Source organism: Atractosteus spatula, chromosome 11, assembly GCF_055471065.1.
Source record: "Atractosteus spatula isolate fAtrSpa1 chromosome 11, fAtrSpa1.hap1, whole genome shotgun sequence".
NCBI classification, from domain to species: domain Eukaryota; kingdom Metazoa; phylum Chordata; class Actinopteri; order Semionotiformes; family Lepisosteidae; genus Atractosteus; species Atractosteus spatula.
Window position 1 is genome coordinate 26483790 of NC_142716.1, and position 23810 is coordinate 26507599.

Sequence of the window (23810 nt, forward strand, 5' to 3'; positions counted from 1 at the left end):
CACGTGGCTGGCAGAAATAGACAAACAAGAAAGGGCTGCTTTTCAAACGATACTGCATAGTTTTTCCAATTCAAAGCAAATGGTGGTAAGTAATATGTAAGAAAACTCTGCAGTAGCTCAAGTAGGTAGTGCGTCAACACGCGTAGGCTGCAAAAGAGAAGAAAAGAAACGGGAACTGACACCTGAAGAAGACTCTACAGCTGAAATATTGTTTCTTTTCTTCTCTTTTCAGCATGGAATAAACCTTTACATGTTCCTAAACTATTCAGTACTGACCTTAATAGCAAAAGTAAAATGTATTTAGAAAGGATATGTATCATTAGGAAGTCATGCATCTAAAAAAACATTTTTTGAATGAAGTACTGAATATATGGGGGGGGGGAGTCAAATTATTTTTGCTGAGGCGATATACAAATATTTCAAATCATAAAAGTACATTCTGTTTGTGTTTCCTTAAAGGCTTGTTTGTAATAAAAGTGCTGGATCTGAACTGCCTTCAATTATTCCTGTGGCCCCATTAGGCAGTTTATATCAAGCACAAAAACTGACACTGACGTTATATTGATATTAGTATTCCTGTTCGGCACATATCTGTGATTTCTGTTTCTGTGGATGTGGCTAAAGGGTATTTTTATCAGGAGTACTGACATTGTGCAGTTTAATAATGTAATGGTTATGTTGTATTTCGATTTCATTACTCAAATCCAACTCCTTGGAGTTAACAGTATACACCCATGGATAGGTATATCCAACTACACGTGTGTATTAGCTTTCAACGCTACACTTTTCTCAAAATATTGCAAATGCAAGTGATCTCCAGTGTCTTTTAAACATAATCAATAAGTTTGTTTTCACAGCAGTTTTGTAATACATTAATAGTGTAATGCTGACAACACTTTACACAGAAACCACACAATGAATGAATAATATATATATTTTTACTAGCTAAATCAATAACACCACAGACTACATATTGCAAAACACAAAACCTATGCTTTTCAGAACAGGTGGATAAGGTTAAATAAAAACAATCACCACATCTTCATATACAGTACAGTTACTACATTATTGATCAACTTGAAGCATTGGATTATATGACTGTTTACTCTGTGGAGCTGTCCACTTCGACTGGCTTTGTAATAGGCCTGTACAGTTTAAAAGAGAGAGTTTATGTTCACATTTTTATAAAGAATAAGGTTACAGTGCCGTGCTGGTGTTTCGATCTGGTAAGAATATCTTAAGTCTATTAAACCTTACAGCATTCTTTAATGATTTACTGATTTTTAAGTCAAAGGCCATACACCTACCTGAAGTTAAAAAATATCTGAGGAACTTAAACCATTATCAAGCTAGCACTTGCAAAAGCAGGCATGTCTCTAATGTTGGGTAGGATTGAGTCTCCCCTTGCAGTCTTGATTTTCTGACCTGCTCAATGCCTATGACCTCACAGTGATGTCACTCACAGTCGTGTTCTTCTCCAGTGGGTGATCTCTCTTTTATAAGCTCAAAGCATGTCAAGCGGGGAAAGACTCTCTCTCATGAGTATGTCAGAGGAGTGTGTGCACATTTCCTCATCCTGTTTCAATTGTGTTATTTTAATCCGATAGGTAAATATTAACCCACATATAAGCCGTGCCCGGGAATGTAGACAGTGGAAACCGAAAAATGAACTTCACATGGCACAATTTACCATTCTTACCACTTAAAAAGAAGCTCTTAGTTTTTAAATAAATAAAGTAAAATGTAAAGGTGCTTTTTTTTCTGCACAAAACTGTCTTTCATAATGTAATATTATGCTGTGGATTAAAAACAAAAGATTCTTTAAAAAATCCCAAGTATAAGTTGTTATAATTAGATGCCATTGTATGCTATATTCGTTTATAGTAGTGCAGGTGGGTAGCTGCGTCAGCATGCGTAGTCTGTAAAGGAACAATGGGTTTATTCCATGCTGAAAAGAGAAGAGAGAAAACACAACGTTTCGGCTGTGAAGCCTTCTTCAGATGTGTCTCCACACACCTTAAGAAGACTTCACAGCCAAAACGTCATATTAGTTTATAGCCGTATCTTTAATTTGTAAAAAGCAGTTTTTGAGCAAAAAAAGATGTATTTCTAATATCACACTTAAAGAGGGAGTAGACACTCCACTGAAACAGATGCCCACAGCCACAATTTAACGGCAGCTGATTGTCGGAGCCACCTGAGAAGTGACAGAGAAAAGCCTAATTTTGCAGGGAAATGGTTGTTCTCTTTGAAAGATTCAATTGAATATATGGAATTAATATTCTGTTTGAATGTATCTCATGAATGCTGTTAAATGATAGTACCTATACAGTACTAACTACATGCTTCAAGACTAACATTGAGCAAATTAAATTCTAGAGGCTAAATACTGTATGCAGTACAGTGGTAAATATTGAATTGTTTTGGGAAATAAAAGACAAATTATATTTACAGTGACTACTGTTCAGGGGATAAAGTGAGTTCCTGAAGTGATTATCCAGAAATAACTAATTTATATACCATAAATATACAGTGTTGCCAAAGCAGGACAGTTTAGTCCAAAAACCTACTGTTCCCCCTAGTGGAAATATAGTGTTTGTACCGCTTTCCTTGTGCTACAAGAATATTTGCCAGTATCAAATGATCATAATGTATCTCTTCCAGGCTAAAATAAGCAACAGTAAACACTGGTATTTAACTGGAATATAGTAGCATAAAAAAGTGGTGCAGTGGTGCTGTCTCAGAGCACTGGGGCCATGAGTTCATCCTCATACCTGGGGTTTGTATGTTCTACATGTGTTTGCTTGGGTTGTCTTCAGGTAATTGGCTTTTGTGAAAATTGTCCCTGGTGTGAGTGTGCGCTGTGATGGACAGGTGTCCAGTTCAGGGTAAATCATGCCTCTGGCTCCCCTGCAACCCTGTATTGGATAATGCAGTTAGAAAATGGATGGATTAAAACCTTCATTACCTTTATAGAATTCTTTCATTTTAACATGATTTTACTACTGGAAACCACTGTAATTTTAAATCATATCCATTCAGCTATCAACTATTTTACCACAATATTACAGTACATTTTACCTTTTGTATATCCTTCTGAAACAGTGCTGCTGTGCATTCCATTGCAAAAAACGCTACACACATTCTGCTACCAGAAAGTTTCATTAAAACACTAAAGAAAACATACTCATTAAGTGCAATTTGAGACTTTACATCTCATTTAATATGGAGACCGTAAACTGACACTGACTCAATACATACAGTGAAAGTGGTTCAAGCTTTTAGAGACAACCTGTAAAATCTCACTGTCAGCCTCTGAGTCTGCAGATTGATTAAGACGCACAGTCTTTGGGGTGGGAATTCTTTCTTATTGGCTTATTTGCTGACAAGGGAGAGTTGACACATTCAAGAACACCATCCACAATTCAGAGGCAAGGTTATTAGATCTGCAGCAGGTGATTAAGAGACTCTTCTCCGGCTCCTCTTTTCATTGTACAGGGAGATGGCTGGGAGCAGCACTCTGATAATGGACACTGCCACCCACGCCACTATATTCTCCGCCATGTCATTCAGTTCTTCCGTTGTTATCTGTTTTAAAGCAACAGCATAAATGTAGGTTAACCACGGAGGACTAACATTGTCTTTTATTGCTTTTAACAGGGTGTCAGCTGAGCATTAGACAGGATTCATCCATTCTCCCAGCAAACAGTGATAGGTTGATTTCTTTTTAAGGTCTTATTTTTGTTTTGACTTCACCTTGGAATATGTCATATTCTATTCTCATTTTTTCTACAGCCTATTCTGGACTTTTCTTTCGTTTGCTTTCCCTTCTTACCTCTCTCCCTCCTATTCCTTCTCTCTCCCAAAACCAAACCATTGTGCATTTTACTACACTGTATTACAATTAAAACACGAGATGAAAGGTTCTTATAAAATAGCTACAAATTATTTGTTTCTGGTACTAAATCTGGGTTTTGAAAATCATACTGCTTGGGGCACATTGCATTCTCTTCTTCTGACAAGATACCAAGGGTTTTGAGTCCCAGCTGGGTTTCTTCACAAGTCTTTTTCATAGGAACCCAATTCAAACAGATTACATACAGTAATTTCTAATTTTCTCGGGCAATGCAATAGATGCTGTTAATGGAATACAAGTACATTTTAAAAGACAACCTTAGATAATGTGACAATCAGTGCACTTCTTTTCAGTCCTTCAGATATCCCTTGTGGTGCCTCCGGGGGAAAGTTTATGTAAATGAGAGAAGTACTCACACCACACTTTTCTTTCCTGAGTTTCGTGGCGTTTCTTCCTCCAATTATCTTCCAAATCCAGTCCGTAATCCGCTCTCTTAATCCTGTTCCGATCCGAGTTACTAAAATCCGTAATAAAGCCAATCCGCGATGTATCCTTATCCACTATCCGCAATCCAAAAACCATAAACCTTTTCTCCTTTCAGTAGTCCGTTATTCATTAGTCCGATCTTTATCATAAACCTCTTTCCTCTCTCTTCCTCCAAACCGCATTCACCTGATCGGCTTCCGCCCTGTTCTTATATTCACTTATATTTCACTTCAATTTCGGTTCCTGATGCGGCTCAGCTGTGTCTCATTGTTTCTCAGGGTAGACCCTTTCCATATACCGGTCAGCTGATTCTTTTTGGCAGCCATTTTACTGAGGTCCATATCTAGTATTTTAAGTAGGTCATTCCGAAAATACCTGTTATGAATGACCCTTCCCCTGGTCATCTTACACCCTTTACTTGGCTGGCCTGTTGTGTGGGTGTTATATTCTATGATTTTCTCCTTGTTTTATTTATTACCTTGTCCAGTAGGTGGCAGAATTAGCACAGTAAGGAACTAGGCTTAAGGAGCAATATTTGTTTAATCAAGCTGACATCTTCCTCTAAAATATGTTTTTTTTTTTCGGTAGTGGTATGAAAAACACAACGTGAAAATATAGTAATGAAAATGAAAAGTCAAAGCTTGTGCAACCAGGTGATGAGCAGCTGGGCCCGGGAATCGGGAACAGCGCCTCGTGCAGGCTGGTAGACCCTCGCTACCAGCCTGCTGTACGCCTGACTTGTACGTATCTCTGGAAACTCTCCCATGGCTCTTTCTAATTTTTTAGGTAAGATCTGAAGTAATAAGGCTTTTTTAAAAGGTCTGTAAATTTATGTTTACTGATGTCATAGTTTCGGTTTAAGGTTTACGCGTTTATATTTGTTTTAAGAGTATCAAAAGTGTATTCGGGCTCTGCGGGTTATCAGAGACGAAATTGAACTTCGTTAGCTAACTGTGTGAAGTCGCTAGATGAAAACTGTCTGTGTGTTGTGAGTTAAGTTCTTAGTGAGTTGAGTTGTTATGTTGTGTCGCGTTTAAATGGTGTTTTAGTAAACGTCTTAAACAGGGGAAAACAACATGTACGAGGGTAGGAGTCAGACTCTCGCTACCAGCCTGCTGTAAACCTGACTTGTACATATCTCTGGAAACCCTCCCATGTTTTTTTCTATTTTTGTAGAAAATAAACTTTAAAAAAGGAAACTGTGTGTGAGTTCCTCTTGCGCGCGCCGGTGAGTGCACACGATCAACGGTAAAGCTGCCAGAACTGAGAGGGCCCCGCTAGAGGTCACCACAGCCAGGCAGAATAGGGACTGTGACGTAAACTTGAGTATTGCATTATGGGAGTTGTAGTTCATAAAGCCAACGCTATGTCCGTGAGCAACTATAGCCAGTTCTAAAACCCGGCTCCCCTTAAGTGAGGATTACAATTGCATTCCAGGCTTTTCTATGGAAGCCTGTTTCCGCCAGGGAGTAAAAAAAACGCGCTATGGTATCTCAGAATTCCGACTTAGTAACTCAGAATTCCGACTTAGCAACTCAGAATTGCGACTTAGCAACTCAGAAAGTACCTCAGTTGGCAGGACCTGGGTTCGAGCCAATGCAGTGAGGCACAAACTAGGGTGGGAGCGGCGAGGGCACAAGCCCTAGAACCCGAATCCGTTACAATAACAAAAGGACAGACAATGAAATATGGGCTGTTTCGAAGTCGCAAATGTGAGATATAAAGTCAGAATTCTGAGTTACTTAGTCGGAGTTCTGAGTTACTAAGTCGGAATTCTGAGTTGCTAAGTCGGAATTCTGAGATACTAAGTCGCAATTCTGAGATACTGTCGGAATTCTGAGATACTAAGTCGCAATTCTGAGTTGCTAAGTCACAATTCTGAAATACTAAGTCGGAATTCTGAGTTACTAAGTCGCAATTCTTAGATACTGTCGGAATTCTGAGATACTAAGTCGCAATTCTGATTTGCCAAGTCGCAATTCTGAGATACTGTCGGAATTCTGAGTTACTAAGTCGCAATTCTGAGATACTAAATCGGAATTCTGAGATACCATAGCGCGTTTTTTTGACTCCCTGGCGGAAACGGGCTTCCATACTTTTCAACCATCTTTTCCTTTTCCAACATTTCCTAAAATATTGATTTTTTTAGTGCGTTTGATTGAAACAGTTCTTACATAAAAATAACACCATTTTTAAAAATCATTTAGAATAATATTTTAATAAACACGAAGGTGCATTCATCATTTATCATAATGCAGAAAGTTATCTTTTTAGAAATAAAATTGGTGAACGTGTTTGGGGGTCATTGAATTTGATTCCAGACGTGTGCACCTTATGTAGGGGGTTTGCGTCTTCTCCCTGCTTTCACATAATCTTCCTTTGGGTGATTCCCTCCATCTTCCATCTTCAACACATGCTTGTTCGGTTCACTGGAATGTCTACATCGCCCTGTGTGTTTGTGTATGTACCCTACAAGGGGACAAGTATACTACTAATGCCGAGTTACACCTCTGGTATTCTGGGATAGACTCCTGGTCAGCAAACCCTTAAACAGGAATAAGCAGCCTTCTGATAAAGGGTGGATAAAAGACAATTAATCAAATAGATCTTAATTTCACGACCTGTTGTTCACCAGACTGCAGAATAAACACAAGCAGGACTAACAGTTCCCAACAGACAGTCAAGTAATGAGAGAGACTACTGGAAATGAATCAGATGCCAGTTCTTCAAAGACAAAATATTATAGAAACGGAGTTCTCGTATCCTGCAGGTGATCAGACCAGCAATGTGATTGTCAGCAAGACTAGGCTAAAAACAAGCATGTGCTTATTTCATACATTCAGGGTATTAAAATAATAATAATAATAATAATTGCTTACACTTATATAGCGCTTTTCTGGACACTCCATTCAAAGCGCTTTACAGGTAATGGGGACTCCCCTCCACCACCACCAATGTGCAGCATCCACCTGGATGATGCGACGGCAGCCAAAGTGCACCAGAACACTCACCACACATCAGCTATCAGTGGGGAGGAGAGCAGAGTAATGAAGCCAATTCATAGATGGGGATTACTAGGAGGTCATGACTGGTAAGGGCCAATGGGAAATCCTATACCCCTACTCTTTTCAAGAAACGCCCTGGGATTTTTAATGACCACAGAGAGTCAGGACCTCGGTTTTATGTCTCATCCGAAGGACGGCGCCTGTTTACAGTATAGTGTCCCCGTCACTATACTGGGGCATTAGGACCCACATAGACTGCAGGGTGAGCGCCCCCTGCTGGCCCCACTAACACCTCTTCCAGCAGCAACCTTAGTTTTTGCCAGGAGGTCTCACAACCAGGTACTGACCAGGCTCACACCTGCTGAGCTTCAGTGGGTTGCCAGTTGTGAGTTGCAGAGTGATATGGCTGCTGGATAAAATGGATTGTATTCTCTTTTTTTACTAGGGATTTGAATTTGAAGGACTGTATCCACATCTTATTGCACCCAGCCTGACCGTGTGGCTCTGCAGATCAATCAGTGAACACACATTTAGTTAGCAAATTTGATCCCTCTGTCATCCACTGAGTCTTTTTCAGACGTTCCAAGCTTTGGCATTTGTATTATGTAATCTTGGTCACAAATCCGAATGCAGATTCTGTCCAAAAGAAAGGATAATCCTCTTGCAACTAAACAGATAAGCAGTATAATTGTTGATGACTGTAATTTTCTTTGCTCTCACACTGCAACAGAAATGAAGAAACTGACCTCTGGTAATTGCAGAGCCCTTCTCCACAGCATTGAATTGGATCAAGTGATTAGACAATGGATGGATAATATTCCATGTGTCATGCTGCTGTGACTGAAAATATTGAGGACAAGACCTGTATAACTATAAATGGCTGCAATACCATAATTGACCATAATTAAAATTGCATTTCTACACTTCTTTTCCATCCCAAAGGATCCCAAAGTCCATCACGCATTGTCCACCACTATACCAGCAGTTCCTTGGAGCTACAGATGAAAAGTGGTTGAAAAGTGAGAAATGTCTTCACCAATTGTTTTAAGGAAAAACTTTAGGAAGGCCAGATTAAGAATTCCAGAGTGAAATCTAGCTAGAATACAGAGGGGTTAACACACCTATTCTTATAAACAGGGATCTTAAATAACCAAGTATGAAATTTAAAGCACGGCATTGCTACGGTACAAATACCTTCAGCCAAACCGAAAACAACCAGAACACATCTCGAGGCTGAGGAGTTAGGAACCTCGTGAAATGGCCGTTCCGTTGTGACGTCATCCTACCGTCGCGCCCAGATTTGTTTTTAAAAAGTTTCTGTCGGTGCGTTTTCAATCCCTTTCTGCAGCTACACAGCTACAGATACCAGTTTACCAATTTAACAGCTTCTTCCTGCAGATTAGGTGCCGTTTTAGACATATCTAGAACAGACACATCAACCGCCAAAAAGCAAGACTGGGCAGAGAGAGGATGTTTTCATCCTTATTTCACCAGTGAAGCCCAACTGAAAGGAACTAGGACACAGCAGAGTGCAAGATTAGCATTATAAAACGCTTAGAAAAAAAGTGTTTTATAAGACTATAAAACCTACTGTATTTACAATATACTGTAGCGTTTACAGGTTCTTTTCAGAACAAAGGACCAGTGGAGACGTGATTAACAAACCAAGCGATAGCTTTATTCATTAACAACCACAAAACCAAACACAGGATATACATGCACATGAGGAGACTGACGGAACACGTACACATCTTTAGGGTGGTAATTACTTAACAACACGCTATACACTTATAAGTGTGGAGCCTCCCCCACGGCTCCTCCTCCCGGGCCCGGTAGGGGGCCAGGCGGCCTCGGTGCAGGACCACCACTCTCCCACCACTCTTCGCAACCGGACACGGTAGCAGACCTCGCCCACCACCCCGAGTACCTCAGCGGGCCCCTCCCACGACAGCGCCAGCTTAGGGCTGAGTCCCTGGGCTGGAAGGCAGGCCCCCTGCAGCGCAGGTCGTAGTGCCGCTTCTGCCGGACCCCCATCTGAGTCAGGTGGGTCCGTGCAAAGCTGTGCACCCGCCGCATCCGCTGCCGCAGGTCCCACTCGTAGTCCGGTCCAGCCGGCGGTGCCGACCCGTCTCCGGGCGGCGGGCCAAAGACCAGGTCCACCGGGGTTCGCATTTCCCGGCCCAGCATGAGCGAGGCCGGGGTGCACCCGGTGTATTCCTGGACCGCGGTCCGATACGCCCAGACCGCAAGGGGGAGGTGGCGGTCCCAGTCCCGTTGGTGCTGGGACACCAGGGTGGCCAGCTGGGTGGCGAGCGTCCGATTAAACCGCTCCACCAAACCGTCGCTCTGGGGATGCAGCGGGGTGGTCCGCGTCTTAGTGATCCCCAGGCGCTGGCACACTCTGGCGAAGACCTGGGACTCGAACTTACACCCCTGGTCACTGTGTAACTCCTCCGGCACCCCCAGCCTGGCAAACATCCCCTCCAGTAGTGCATCGGCCACCGTGGGGGCACTCTGGTCCGGGAGGGCGTAGGCCTCCGGCCACTTCGTAAAATAGTCCATGGCCACCAAGACGAGTACACTAAAGAGTACACTAAAAGTAACCGCAGAGAATATTCTGTTAAACGTTTCCCACCCATAAATGTGCCTGGGATGGTGATTGATTCTTATACAGATGACACAGAAGTCATGAATCGGGACACTCCCTATAGAGCCCTGACTGATGCTTCATCAAAACTTAAGGATCAACCCACTCCTACAGCAGAACAAGAAAATGAATTGACATGTAAAAGCAATCGAGTTCCCCGGTCCTGGGTTTGGAAGAAACCCTCTACTTCAAATGACATGGGACTGGGTGAACAAGAGTTCATGGAACTTCCTTGCAGAAGCAATGAGATAGAAGATTCATTTACAGATCAAAACAGCTTAAATGCTGCAGAACAAAAGAGAGGCTCAGAGAAAACAACACTTGACAATGTTGAGGAAGGAGACCAGCCAAGCCCTCTCATTTCACCAAAGCTTGACTTCTCAGCAGAACACATAGCATGTGCAGAGTCTGCAGTGTCTGACACTGAAATTGTTGCCATGGGTATTGTTGACATTATTATGGGCGAACTTGATGTAATGGAGGCCTCAGATACAAAAAGCAAGTCTAGAGTAAGCCAAAAGAAATCAGAGTGTGCAGCTGGTCTCGTCACTGAGAATATAGCATTTCAAACCCACTCCAATAATGTTAACTTGAACATTGAAAAGCTTTCAGCTGAAGAGGTGTCCTGTGCATCTCAAGTACCAGGAGCCACAGCAAAGCACAATCTCCCCCCACTGCAGACAAGGGTTTCAGAATAGCCTAAGGACCAAGTCAGGACCTCCACAGAGAGTTCTACAATGAGTCCTATTGAAAGGAAAGTGGAACAACTTGTCTCGAATGGATCTCTGCGTGTATTTTCAGAAGAACTTGTCAAAAATGTTTTCCATTTAATTTTGAAATCGGGAATTGCAGTACAATTCGGCACAGCTCACAAATCTAATTCAGATCCAACTTTAAAGAGCCATCTAGTTGTTCAGGATTTATCCCATCCAAAGTCCTCAGAGCTTTCTATGCAGTTGTTGTATTCATTTACTGAGAAATCAGTGAAAAAGCTGTTGAAGCAGTGCCTCAGTTTTCCCGATTCTCCAACTTTTGACGAAAATGAGAAAGATGTTTCACTTTTTCAAGATTGTGATACAAATCCGGAATTTAAGTCTTCCCAAAGGATTTCAGAGAAAGTGTCTCTGACTGCCAAGGATCACAGACCACAGAAAAGTACTGAACCATCAGTGCCCAGTTCACAGATGTACCATGATGCAATTAATCAGCTTTCCAGCTTGCTTGTAAAGTCTGTCATGGATGTTTTGTCTGCTGTGTGTGATTTATCAATGAAGCCTGAAGACAGTGAAAATCAAGGTAAGAAGGAAATCAAATCAAATCATTTAATAGTGTATTAACCTTTTAGTTGCTATGAAGTACAAGTTAAAAAATGTAGTGACTGCACTTTAACTTGTTTCTTGAATATACTGCGTTTCTATACTGTAAATTGGAACAATTACAGAAATGGACACTTAAAAATTGTGTTTATACACATAAGATTATTAAAATATAGCTCCCAATATATGTGTTATTTCAAAGATATGTGTAATATTGAGCAATTTCTCATAGAAAGATGTGAAAACAGAACTGAAACTATGAACGATAGAAAAAAATACAAATGTATTGATTGCTACAGTATATTGTAAGATGTTAACACAATATAAGTTGGGGGTAATTCTTGTGTTGTATTGTAAATATACAGTACCTTGATTTTCTATCTCTTGTATCTTTTAAAAGTTTTTGATGTATTTAGACTAAGATGGTGTAGGCCATGACTATGAATGAGAGAATGAGTGAATATAGCCATATATTCAGTAGCCATATATACAGTATCTGTGAATATGGCTGCTTGTTTGTATGTAGTTACCTGAGCTCCAAGATGTAATAGTTTTACAGGAACATGAAGCTTTATACTCAAATATTTTGTGATGCCTGTCATTCGTTACTTCTCAATATAATTTAGTTTTTGTTTCAATTGTACATACTTTCTGATATTTTGTTTTACTATCATTAAATGAAAAGCTCGTTGTTACCATAGGTAATATACCAGCAGCCAGGGTGACATCAGAAATTGAGAAGAGTTCTTCTGAGGAACTGAAAAGAGACTCCCACCTTGAAAACAGTTCTGAAATCAAACCACTCAGTGTCCCTGTAGAACCGTTGAATATTGAACCGGTTTCCTCAGTTGGGCTCCAGGAAAGTTCTATGGCTAAATCAACAGAATCACTTAATATGACTTTAGTGTGTACTGAGACTGTGGAAAACATCATAACACAGCTGCTATTACAGATATACCCTACTTTGATAAAAGAGGAAACTTCTACAGAAATCCCAGGGAAGATGTCTGTGTCTTTGCTGAGTCAGATAGCTGTGGACCTCTTTGACAGTGTGTTGCAGGACTTGTCCGAAAACCAGGAGATAACAGTTGTGAAACAGGATAATGATGTGTTTCATGAACCACACAAGATTCAGCAGGTTGCCAGCTCTGTTCACAATGAATTGCTGTGTCAAACTGGATCCCAACAAGTTCTACAGAAAGCTGTAGCCTCCAGAAATGAGACAGTGGTCAAAACCATAATCAGCTCTATGGTGACCAACATTTCCAAGCTGACACATTCAGCTTCCCGATGTTCATCCCTTTCACCAGAAACCAGTATTAGCAGAGAAGCAAGTGAGATCGTTGATGAGGTGATGGGTGATATTAGAATCACTAGTGAGCACAACAAAGAGGCAACACCTAGTGCTCAGTCTTCTGAAGTTTCTCTTGTTTCTTCTGAAATAGTACATGGAGTCACAAATAATCTGCTAAAGGAAATTCAGCTAAACTGTTCCAGCCCTGAGTCCAGTACTCCTCAAGCTGCCATTGATATGGAAACCCGGAGCACTGAGCAGCTCATGTACACCAAAACGGACCAGTTAGAACCTTCACCTGTTATTGGTCGAACAGTCAGAAGTAAAAAACTGCAGTCTTCTATGACAAAGTCTCCAAAAGGCTTTTCTCCAACAGTCCCAAGTGGTTTTGAAAACAGTTTCCAGCCAGAAGACACTATGGATAAGCCCTGCTCATCACGTTCCCTAGGAGAAGCTGTTGGTGTGACACCTTGTTCTAATAAGAAAAAAGATTGCTTAGCTTCTGAGACCCCAGACAAGCCTGGAGATTATCTGGTTCAAAGAGTCCAGGATGTAGAAGGAGTACAGCAGTGTAAGGCATCAGGGAAGACAGTTAAGAAGACTAAGAAGAGCTCCTCGAGGCCAGACTGTATGAAAACACAACCTCTGGAGTCCTCTTCGCATGATGTGAAGGTTGATGAGGTGATGAGTGATATTAGAATCACTAGTGAGCACAACAAAGAGGCAACACCCAGTGCTCAGTCTTCTGAAATTTCTCTTGTTTCTTCTGAGATAGTACATGGAGTCACAGATAATCTGCTAAAGGAAATTCAGCTAAACTGTTCCAGCCCTGAGTCCAGTACTCCTCAAGCTGCCATTGATATGGAAACCCGGAGCACTGAGCAGCTCATGTGCACCAAAACGAACCAGTTAGAACCTTCACCTGTTATTGGTCGAATAGATGTATTGAAAGATATCATTGCAAAACTGCTTTTGAAAATTCGCCCTGGATTCCCCAAACCAGAAGATTATTCTGGGGAATTGGAAGAGCTGTCTGAGTCTCAGGTCAGGGACCTGGCACTGAAACTCACCAAAGATGCGCTGAAGGAATTGTCAAAGGTTTCCACTCTAACCATCAGTGAACCAAAGGCTGAAGGACATTTTCCATCACAGCAAGCCATCAAGAAAACTGTTAGCTCTGTTTACAGCAAACTGATGGAATCCAATGGCAACAAGAAAGTGTTACAAGTAGGAATTGCCTCAGAGAATCCAGAAATGATCAAGGAAATGGCCTGTTGTGTGGCTAAAGAAACTATTGCAATTCATGGTTTACGAAGCGGGTGTTCAATTCCATCTTCACAATCTCTCATTTCTCAGAAAACCAGTGAGTCCACACAGGACAAAATTGTGGACACAAATGTAACTACAGTCAGAAGTAAAAAACTACAGTCTTCTATGAAAAAGTCTCCAAAGGGCTTTTCTCCAACAGTCCAAAGTGTTTTTGAAAACAGTTTCCAGCCAGAAGACACTATGGATAAGCCCTGCTCATCGCGTTCCCTAGGAGAAGCTGTTGGTGTGACACCTTGTTCTAATAAGAAAAAAGGTTGCTCTGCTTCTGAGACCCCAGAGAAGCCTGGAGATTATTTGGCTCAAAGAGTCCAGGATCAAGAAGTAGTACAGCAGTGTAAGGTTTCAGGGAACAAAGTTAAGAAGACTAGGAAGAGCTCCTCGAGGCCAGACAGTATGAAAACACGACTTCTGGAGTCCTCTTCGCATGATGTGGTTGATGAGGTATGACCAACAGTTCCAAACCTGTAAAAATTTCTCTTACCAAAGTAGGATGGACCTGTTCTGTACCTAATTAACAGACATTTGTGTAGAAAGTACTGGAAGATGGAACTCATTTTGTAAATATGATTATAGTTATGTTGTGCATTTTCCTTTACAATGCAATAAAACTACAAATCCAGATTTGTTTTCCCTAATATTGTATAACATCTCAGAAATATCCCTATTGTCAGTTCATAGCGTACGTACAGTACCAAACTCACCTGTCTGTGGATTTCAGCTTTATCACTTTCTTATTAAATTAGTACAAAAGCAATCAGGTGAGTTATTGCTGTTATAGAGAGACTTGCTCACAGTATTGTCTACATTTCCAAACTGATGTCTGATTATTTTAAACTGATTATTTTATATTTCATTGTTTGCCTTTATTCTAGTGTTAACGTCAGTGCTAAAATCATATACACACCCCATAATCCTTATCTTTTTTTCCGTAAGAGAAGTGTTACTTGTTTTGATTTACTTCTAAAACTGAAACAACAATCACTGAACTGTAACTTTTTGTTTTTTTGTGACAGGAGTTGCCTGGACACTCATCTTGGTATGTGTACAATCCCAGCCTTAATAAGGACAAAAATGTCAGTCCAGCCCAAAGCAAGAGTGGTCTGCGCATTGACATAGCAAAACATTACATGACCCCAATGCAACTGACCAAAACGTCTGAGAGCGAAGGGCTTCTCTCGCTCAGCAACATCCCCTTTGCAGTTAATACGCCGGATGAAGATGTGAATGTGAGCCAGAAAGTCAAGAAACATCCTTTGAAAAAGTTTGGCTCCATGATAAAGCATAAGATCATGGGTAATAGGTCAAAAGACTTCAGAATTCAGAATGAAACAAATCCATCTTTGGAAAACTTAAGAGCCCAGGGAACATCCAGTGGACGTGGGAGCTGTGAAAGCTTTGGACCTTTTAAAGTGCCTGATGAGTACAACAAGCCTCAAAAACACAAGGTATGGATTAGTTACCCAAACTTTAATTATTAATTAATTTGGGCATTATTGTATTTTTAATATTAGCACTACAGAAATTATTGGAATAGAATGACATTTCTATTAATTGCAATCAACAAGAATAGCAACTGCTATGGTGGCCAATGCTGAATATTCTGTATGAATAATGACTACAAATTTATCAAGATCAATACAGTACGTAACAGTTCAATTATAATACCTGTGGAAGAAATATTCCTTAATTGTTTTCTTTGTGTGCTCATAGTTCTTCAAAAAAGAAGTTTTTAGTTTGGACAGATTCAGTAGGAACAAGCCTCAGAACACTCCAGATGGTGAGTATTTAGTTTGTGACTGTGATTTTATTTTGTGTAGCACATTAGTGACCAGTGTGGTTCAGAATTAGACATTGGATGGAATTTATGTAGAATGGGGGAATTCATCCTAAATTTAGAATCCTTTAATAACAAACTGATTTTTACACAAATTGGCCTTAGTCTTCTGCAAATGTCACTTTTTATTGACACTGCTACCTCCATGGGAATGGTGAGGCAGAACTCTAAACTCCACTCTGATCTAGTGGTTAACTGTGCAGCTCTACTCTTACCTGATCTCTCTTCTTCTAAATAGTCCATTGTCCAGTGCATCAATCTTTGGCAGTCCTCTTCAACAGTACTCTGTTTTCTCCATTTTCAGTGCCCTACCTCATTCCCTTCTACAGTATCTCTCGGTATAGTAAATATGACTAAATGTGACTTATATGACAAGATATAAGCTAATACGTCTTACTTCTTTTACAAGTAAAGTTATGAAAACCACTTTAGAACTAAACAACAGGATCGCTCATATGAAGACCCTAGCAGTAGTCAATATGGTTTTAGAAAAGGTCATTCTTCCTTTACCAACTTGTTAAAATTCTTCAAACAAGTCACAGCAGTAAACACGCAGAACGTACAAAATGATATGATTAGATTTTAAAGATGCTTTTGATAGTGTTCTTCTTAAATTAAAGGCAATAGGCATTTAGGGAAATTCATGTATTGAACTGGTTAAGGGACAGGTAATAGTACAGATCAGGGGTGAATAGTCCAATAGAAGATAAGAGGAATTATAGTTATGAATGTGATTGAAATGACTGAAAAACAGTTGTCTAATAGCCAAATTACCACACACCTTTAATCAAATAGCTTCTTATTGAATAAACCTGACATTAAGATTCCGCTGGGAAGAACTGTATCCAAAGTCTATCTGACCTGCTGCCATGGAATAAAGAAACTCGAACAGTGACACGTCAAACCACTCTGTGTTTCCAGGGATCCCTGTAATTCCAAACTCCAGGAAGATGCCAAAAAAACCATCTTTGCTGTCGAAGATGTCGACCGCTTTATCCAGAGCCTTCCTGTAAGAATCAAAAAAGGAGTTCTATTGATGGGAACCTCATTTGCCTAGCTGATCTACTGTTTCTGAAATAAAAATAATTGCATTCATGTTTTTGTATAATGTTGTGTTATTCAAATAGGTGAGCACACTGCCACATCCATGACCAGACACTTTTCAACTAAATCACAAAATGGTTTGTTAGTTTTAATGTTGTCTGTAAATATCTTATTGGTGTACTACACCATTAAAAAAATAAAACAGTCTTAGCCTTCATAATTCTATTCATAGTTATAGCAAGTAACTATTCAAACTATTCAAAATCCTCAAAGCTACTGACCTACAGTAGTGCACTTCATAAGATTGAGTAGTGAAACACGAACTAGGGGAAACTATTTGAATTTTTTTTAAATATAAGAGGTTTAAATAATCTACCAAACAGGGAAATGCATATTTTTATTCAAAGGGTTTGGGGCCTGGAACAAACTACCCAACTATGATGTGGACGCCGATATCCTGATGTCCTTGAAGAAAGGGTTAGACGAGTTACGTGAATGACTTAGCCACTGAATTAGCTACTGAAAAACCAAGCAAGCCAGATGAACTATCAACGTTCTACTGTGCAACAACAAGTGCACCTAATGAACTTTTGTGTGATTGGCAAGTTGCAATGCCTCACTGCACGAGCTGTATTGCTGGTCAGAGGGCTTAAAACAAATTGACAACTTTTTGTGAAAGTACATAAGCTATAACTATAGTATTCTCATTCCAGAAAATGTTGCGTTTCTTTTTTCCATCTATACTGTATATATAGAACTAGGAACTTATGTACTCTGCGTCTTTGGTTTCCCTTCGGACCGCTTAGGGGAGCGAACGGTAAACGGACCGCGGTGAGCAACAAGTTTTTTTTTTTTGCTTTTCTTTTAAATTTTTTTAAATTTTTATTTATGCTTAACAAAAGAACAAACATTACAATACAAACAAGAGTACATATAACAATTCAAAACAAAAATAGCATCAGGGGTACATACTACTACATCAATTCAAGTTATGAAAAAAGATTAAACAAATTAAATAAAAATAATGTCCGCACCGCTTTCATATTTTTGCATTTCGAAATAGTCTGCAAATACCCCTTTACTTCCATTTTAAAATACTCAAACACAGGGTACCTCCCAGACCACTTCATTTTATGTATGTGATAACGTGCCAGTATAATAATTAAATTTATTACAAATGAAATTTTTCTATTGTTTTCACTGGGGCTGAAACTTAACATAATATCTTTTTCAACAAAACAAATATCAATATTAGTCTCTTTTTTAATATAATTCTGCAACTTAGTCCAGAACATTTTTACCCTGGGACATAACCAAAACAAATGCTGAATAGTTTCAGGGCTATTGTCACAAAAAACACATTTGTCATCTATATTAATTTTAAATCGTTGGGTAAGAAGAGTTTTAACTGGGTAAATTTGATGAATTATTTTGTATGAAACCTCCTTAATTTTACTGGTTATACAATATTTATTGGGCATCATCCAAATTTTTCTCCAATCAATGCGTTTTCCAAATGCAGAATTCCAATATATTGTAGTCGCAAGTAAATTATCATTTTTTAACAGGGATCTCAAAAATTGGTTATTACATCCACAATTCACAATATCCTTTCCTTGTAGTCTAACATGAGCTGTAAATTCTTCCAATGTTTCTAAAGGACTACTATTACAACTCCTTAAAAGAGTTCATATTTCCCCAGAAATCGCATTAATTACAGTAAAATACTGATCCAAAGTAATAGAAATATTGTATCTATTAACAAACTCGGTGTAACTATATATTTTACCATTAGCCTTGATTAATTGTTTAATCCAAATTATATCATTCTTGACCCAGTTTTCAAAAAATAAGGTTTTATTTCTAATTTTTATATATTTGTTGTTCCAGATAGTAAATCTATGTGGGGAAAAGTTATGTTTATACATAAGTGACCACGTCAGAAGTACTTGTTTATGAAAACTGGCAAGTTTCAAGGGGATTTTTCCAATGTCAAAGTTACACTTTAGTAAAAACTCTAGACCCCCTACTTCTTGAAATATCAGATTGGGGATTATATGCCATATACTTTGCTTATTTTCTAAATAGTTTTGTATCCATTTAATCTTAAAAATAGCATTAGATGTCCTAAAGTCTAAAGCATTTAAGCCCCCTTCTGCCTGTGGACGACAAATCATTTCTCTTTTAAGATAATGGGGTTTATTCCTCCAGATAAATTTGAAAAGTTTGGAGTCAATTTTCCTAATAGTTGCAGGTGGTACGTCCAGAACCAGTGAAGCATAAACTAATCTAGATAAACCCTCAGATTTAGACAAAAGTATTCGACCATTTAAAGAAAGGTCTCTTAACAACCATAAGTCAAGTTTTTTTTCAAATGAATGCATAATTGGAGAAAAGTTTAGATCATTTCTAATTTTTGGATTTTTGGAAATCTTCATACCTAGATATTTAACTACATCTTTTACAGGAATATTACATATAGATGAAACATCACAGTTCCCAAGAGCCATCAGTTCACATTTTTTTAAATTAAGAGAAAGACCAGAAACAGAGGAAAAAACATTTATACACTTAATTGCCTTCTCAATCTCTGCATGGTTTCTTAAAAATAGCGTTGTGTCATCAGCTAATTGGGAACACTTAATCTCTCTATCCTGTATTTGAATACCCTGAAACACATCTTGTTTTATATGAATAGCCATAACTTGTGTGACCAGCAGGAATAAGAATGGGCTTATGGGACATCCTTGTCGAATTCCCCTACCAATTCTAAATCTATGAGAAGTTCCATGAGCCAATTTAACAGAGCTGTTACCTTGATTGTACAAAGTTCTAATTACCTTTTGAAAATACTCACCAAAGCCAAAAAAATTGAGAGTTTCAAAAATAAAAGAATGTTCAATTGTGTCAAAAGCCTTATAAAAGTCCACAAATAGAACAAAGCTATCCTGACTAATAAGTTCACCATAGTCTACAAGGTCCAACACCAAACGAATATTATTACATATATGTCTTCCTTTCATGAAACCCGACTGTGACTCATCAATAATTGAGTCAAGGCCTGTTTTCAGTCTCTCTGCAAAAACAGAAGCAGGAATCTTTCCATCATTATTAATCAAAGTGATAGGCCGCCAATTATCTATCAACAAATGATCTTTATCTGGTTTTGGAGTTATGGTTATTAAGCCCTGAGTCATCGAGGTTGGTAAGACTCCCTTGTCAATTGACTCCTTAAACACCAGAAGAAGAAATTCAGCCAAATCATCTCGAAAGGTCTTATAAAATCCAGTGGTAAGGCCATCATTACCAGGAGATTTGTTAACCTTGAGCTTATTAATAACTTTCTTAATTTCAAAGATGGATATCTCTTTATCACAGATGGCTTTAAACCCTTCGTCTATAGTTTTAAAGTCTTCTTTTAATGAGTTCAGAAAATCACACATTTTTTCTGTAGAACATGCCTTACTAGTATATAACTTACCATACAAATCTGATACATATCTTGAAATTTCTACAGGATTTTGAGTTTCACAGCCATCTATGTTAAGTTTACTAAGAGATGTATAATCTCCATTCTTTTTTTCCAAATTATAGAAGTATTTTGAGTTTTTTTCGCCTTCCTCCAACCATCGTCTCCTGGATCTAACAAAAGCTCCTTTTGCTTTTTCTATGTATAGTTCATCCAGTTCAGCTTGCAGTCCAATTAATTTACAAACATCTGTTTGATCAGTATTGCTGTCATCAGTAAGATCACAAATTGCCTTAATAACTTCCTCTTCCTTTATTTTATTAGAGCGGACAGCTTCTTTACTTCTTTTTATAGCAATCAATCTTATCTTATACTTCATAAATTCCCAGTTTTGGCTATATGAATTTGTTAATTGAGCTCGCCTCCAATATGTTTGTATAATTTCCTTCATTTCCATTTTAAAGCTGTCATTTTCCAAAATCATATTATTGAGTTTCCAATAAGTCTTAGGGACTTTAGAATCCTCATTGTTACTCAAGTTAACAGAAAGATAAATTGCTTTATGGTCAGATAGTACTGATGGTTCAATAGAAACCTTGTTAATCTGTCCTTCTAATGCATTTGAACTTAACCAAAAATCTATTCTTGATTGTTTAGATCTGTCCTTGTTACACCACGTGAACTCCTTTAGTCCTGGATGTTTACATCTCCATATATCACTAATTCCTAAGCCTTGACATAACCTGTGCAACTCCATATCAGGAGGGGGAGATCTAGCAGGTACAGGGTATCTATCCAACTTAACATCAAAGACTGTGTTAAAATCACCCCCTAAAATAATTTCAATATCCTGGAACTTGTCCTTCACCTTATTCACTTCTTCTTCAACTTCAAGAAACAAGTCTCTGCTATATTGTTCATTATTAAAAGCATATATATTCCCCAGCAAAAACATTTTCCCATTAAGAGCCACTACAAGAATTATCCATCTGCCCAAATGATGAACTCTACCACTAATAATTTTACCTTTAAATTTACCCTTTAATATTGCAACCCCCGCAGAATGATTACTACCAAATGATAACCAGACATCACTCCCCCATTGACTCTTCCAAAAATTCAAATCCGAAGAACAAGCGTGCGTCTCTTGTAAAAAATAAAAATCTGCATTAAACCTCTTGCAGTACAAAAAAAATAGCCTTTCGTTTTGTCAAATCACGAAAACCCCTGACGCCCTGCCCCCTGGTACAATGACCATCTGCGATCCATGAAGGCAGCCTCTCGCAAACTTGAGCGTAGGTGGCGTCTTTCCGGCCTACATGTACATTATCAGGTTTGGAGAGATTACTTATCTGAATATAAGGTTACTATAGAGTCTGCTAGATCCACCTACTTCTCTCACATCATTGAAAATCACCAAAACAATCCCAGACATCTTTTCTCCACCATCAACACACTGCTCAAGCCAAACTGCCCCACCACATTACCTGCCTCATCACAACTTTGCAACACATTCTTACATTTCTTTAGTTCTAAGATTGACAACAGTATGTGTGCATTTGTTTTAACCACTTCCTTCACTGCTTTCATATCTGATCTTAAGTCTCTCACCTCCTCCAACGCGAAGTCCACTGACTTTTGTAAGGCAGCAACTGTCATCGTGTTGTTTCGAATCAATGCCTCCAGATGATCTGCTCTCTCATTAATCTTCCTGGAGAGAAGCACCACGATGTTATTCTGCATTTCCAGCAGAGACGGCTCGTCTTTCATCCTCTTCATGAGGGGCTTTTCCGGAGTGTCGGGCTCAATGTCTCAGTCGGAGTCGAGCAGCTGTTCCAGCTGCGGCTCTCCGGAGCTCCTCTCGCTGTCGAGGGCGGACGAGTGCTCGGCCTCGGGGGCGCCCCGGCTCCGCCGCTCGCCCCTGCTGCAGGGTGCACCTGCCCTCCTGAAGGCCGCGGCATTTTCGAAACGTCCTTCTCTTTTCGCTTCTTTCCACCAGTGCTTTTTTCAGAGATCGAATCCATCCTAAAATAACGGGGTTTTTTTTTCCAGTAGTGCAATTCAGAGGAAAGAAAAAAAATCGTATCCAAGTTTTAACTTTTTTTGGGTTAGAAATAAAATTAAAACTCTCCAAAAATTGACATAAAGTTAGTCAAAAATCATAGACATCCAAATCAAAGCAAATTTTCTCCTTTCACCAACAGTTTAAGGGAAAAAGACTCCAAATTTTTCAGCGCTTAACAAAACACGTGCGAACCGGTCGCCATCTTGCCGACCTCCCCGCGGTGAGCAACAAGTCCTGAAACGATTAGCCAGCATCTTGGTACTGTCTGCATGAGAGAGTAATTTTAATATAATTTGTGTTCCTGGAGATCGATTTAGATTATTCGAGAAATACAAACTACGATCATAACATTTATATTTATAGCACATACTCCAAATATGGCGTCTCGCTCTCCATCGTCTTCCCCCGACTCTGCTACGGGTTCAGGTACCGACCCGGCTCGGCCAGACACAGGAGAGCCGCTCGGTGGTTCAGATTCGGACTCAGACGGGTCTCGGGGAGGAAGGTTGCGGTGCTGGTGACCTGGGGTATCGCCTGGAAGAGACAGAGCTCGAAGCCGAGTTTGAAACGGCAGCTGAGCGGCTCCGTGGACTGGTGCAGACAGCGAGCAGAGAACAGCTGCTTTACCTGTACGCCAGGTATAAACAGGTAAAGCAACCCCAAACCTTTGGCAACTCTTTAATAAACTGCAGCAAAGGCGTGTTTGATGTGTTTTCGGGCTCAGGATCAATTAGTTTGAAACCTTCCAAATGTGCACTCAGCATGTGCATAATCAGTTTCTGTCATGTAGTTGGTGACAATGGGGGATAACCTTCGTGTTTATAAAGTACTGAGTACGTTTGGATGTAGAAACCACTAGCAATATTTTCTAGTTTCCCAAGGGATCGTTTTAATTGACGAACGTTGAATAGAAGTGTACAAAACGACTTTTCTGAAGTCGCGATTTGTGCGCAACAACGGGTTGGCTTGTTGCTTTTCTTGAAGTCTGTGACGGGGGAAAGTTCCCACTTTACATCTTCAAGACAACAACTGGCAAGAAGCAATTTCCTCATGACATCTTGAAGTCGTCAGTCAAAGACTTATTAGGACCAAGATTTGATCGGCAGAAGACTCGGATGATACCTGTTTAAATTCGCAATTTTAATGTGAGGAATATGAAAGTACTTTAAAAATCGTTAACAAGCTCTCGCGTGACATCAGATATATAAAAGTGCAGAAATAAATACTTTACACAGCCATTTTAAAAGATATTTGGGTGGACACCAAAAATATAGTTTTCACTGGCATGATAAAAACATGCGACACAGGGATACGTACTATGATTGTAAGCTTCTAAATGTGTATGAATCAGATGGGAAAGCAGCTCTGGTCTGGAGAATTTGGAAGTAGCAGTAACAAGATGTGAATCCAGTCTGTGAATGCAAATTCATATTTGAACGTTAATCCTTATTTGAGCCAAATACGC

The 23810-nt window shown here is 39.4% G+C and overlaps 1 protein-coding gene across 1 annotated transcript; it reads left to right on the plus strand.

The window, feature by feature from the left end:
- Positions 1 to 13021: 13021 nt before the first annotated feature.
- LOC148823749 (uncharacterized) lies at positions 13022 to 16780 on the plus strand. The gene is made up of 4 exons (XM_088928114.1): positions 13022 to 13285; positions 14947 to 15378; positions 15644 to 15710; positions 16689 to 16780. Exons 1-4 carry the CDS (start codon positions 13022 to 13024, stop codon positions 16778 to 16780), a joined length of 855 nt encoding a protein of 284 aa, XP_088784240.1.
- Positions 16781 to 23810: the final 7030 nt, after the last annotated feature.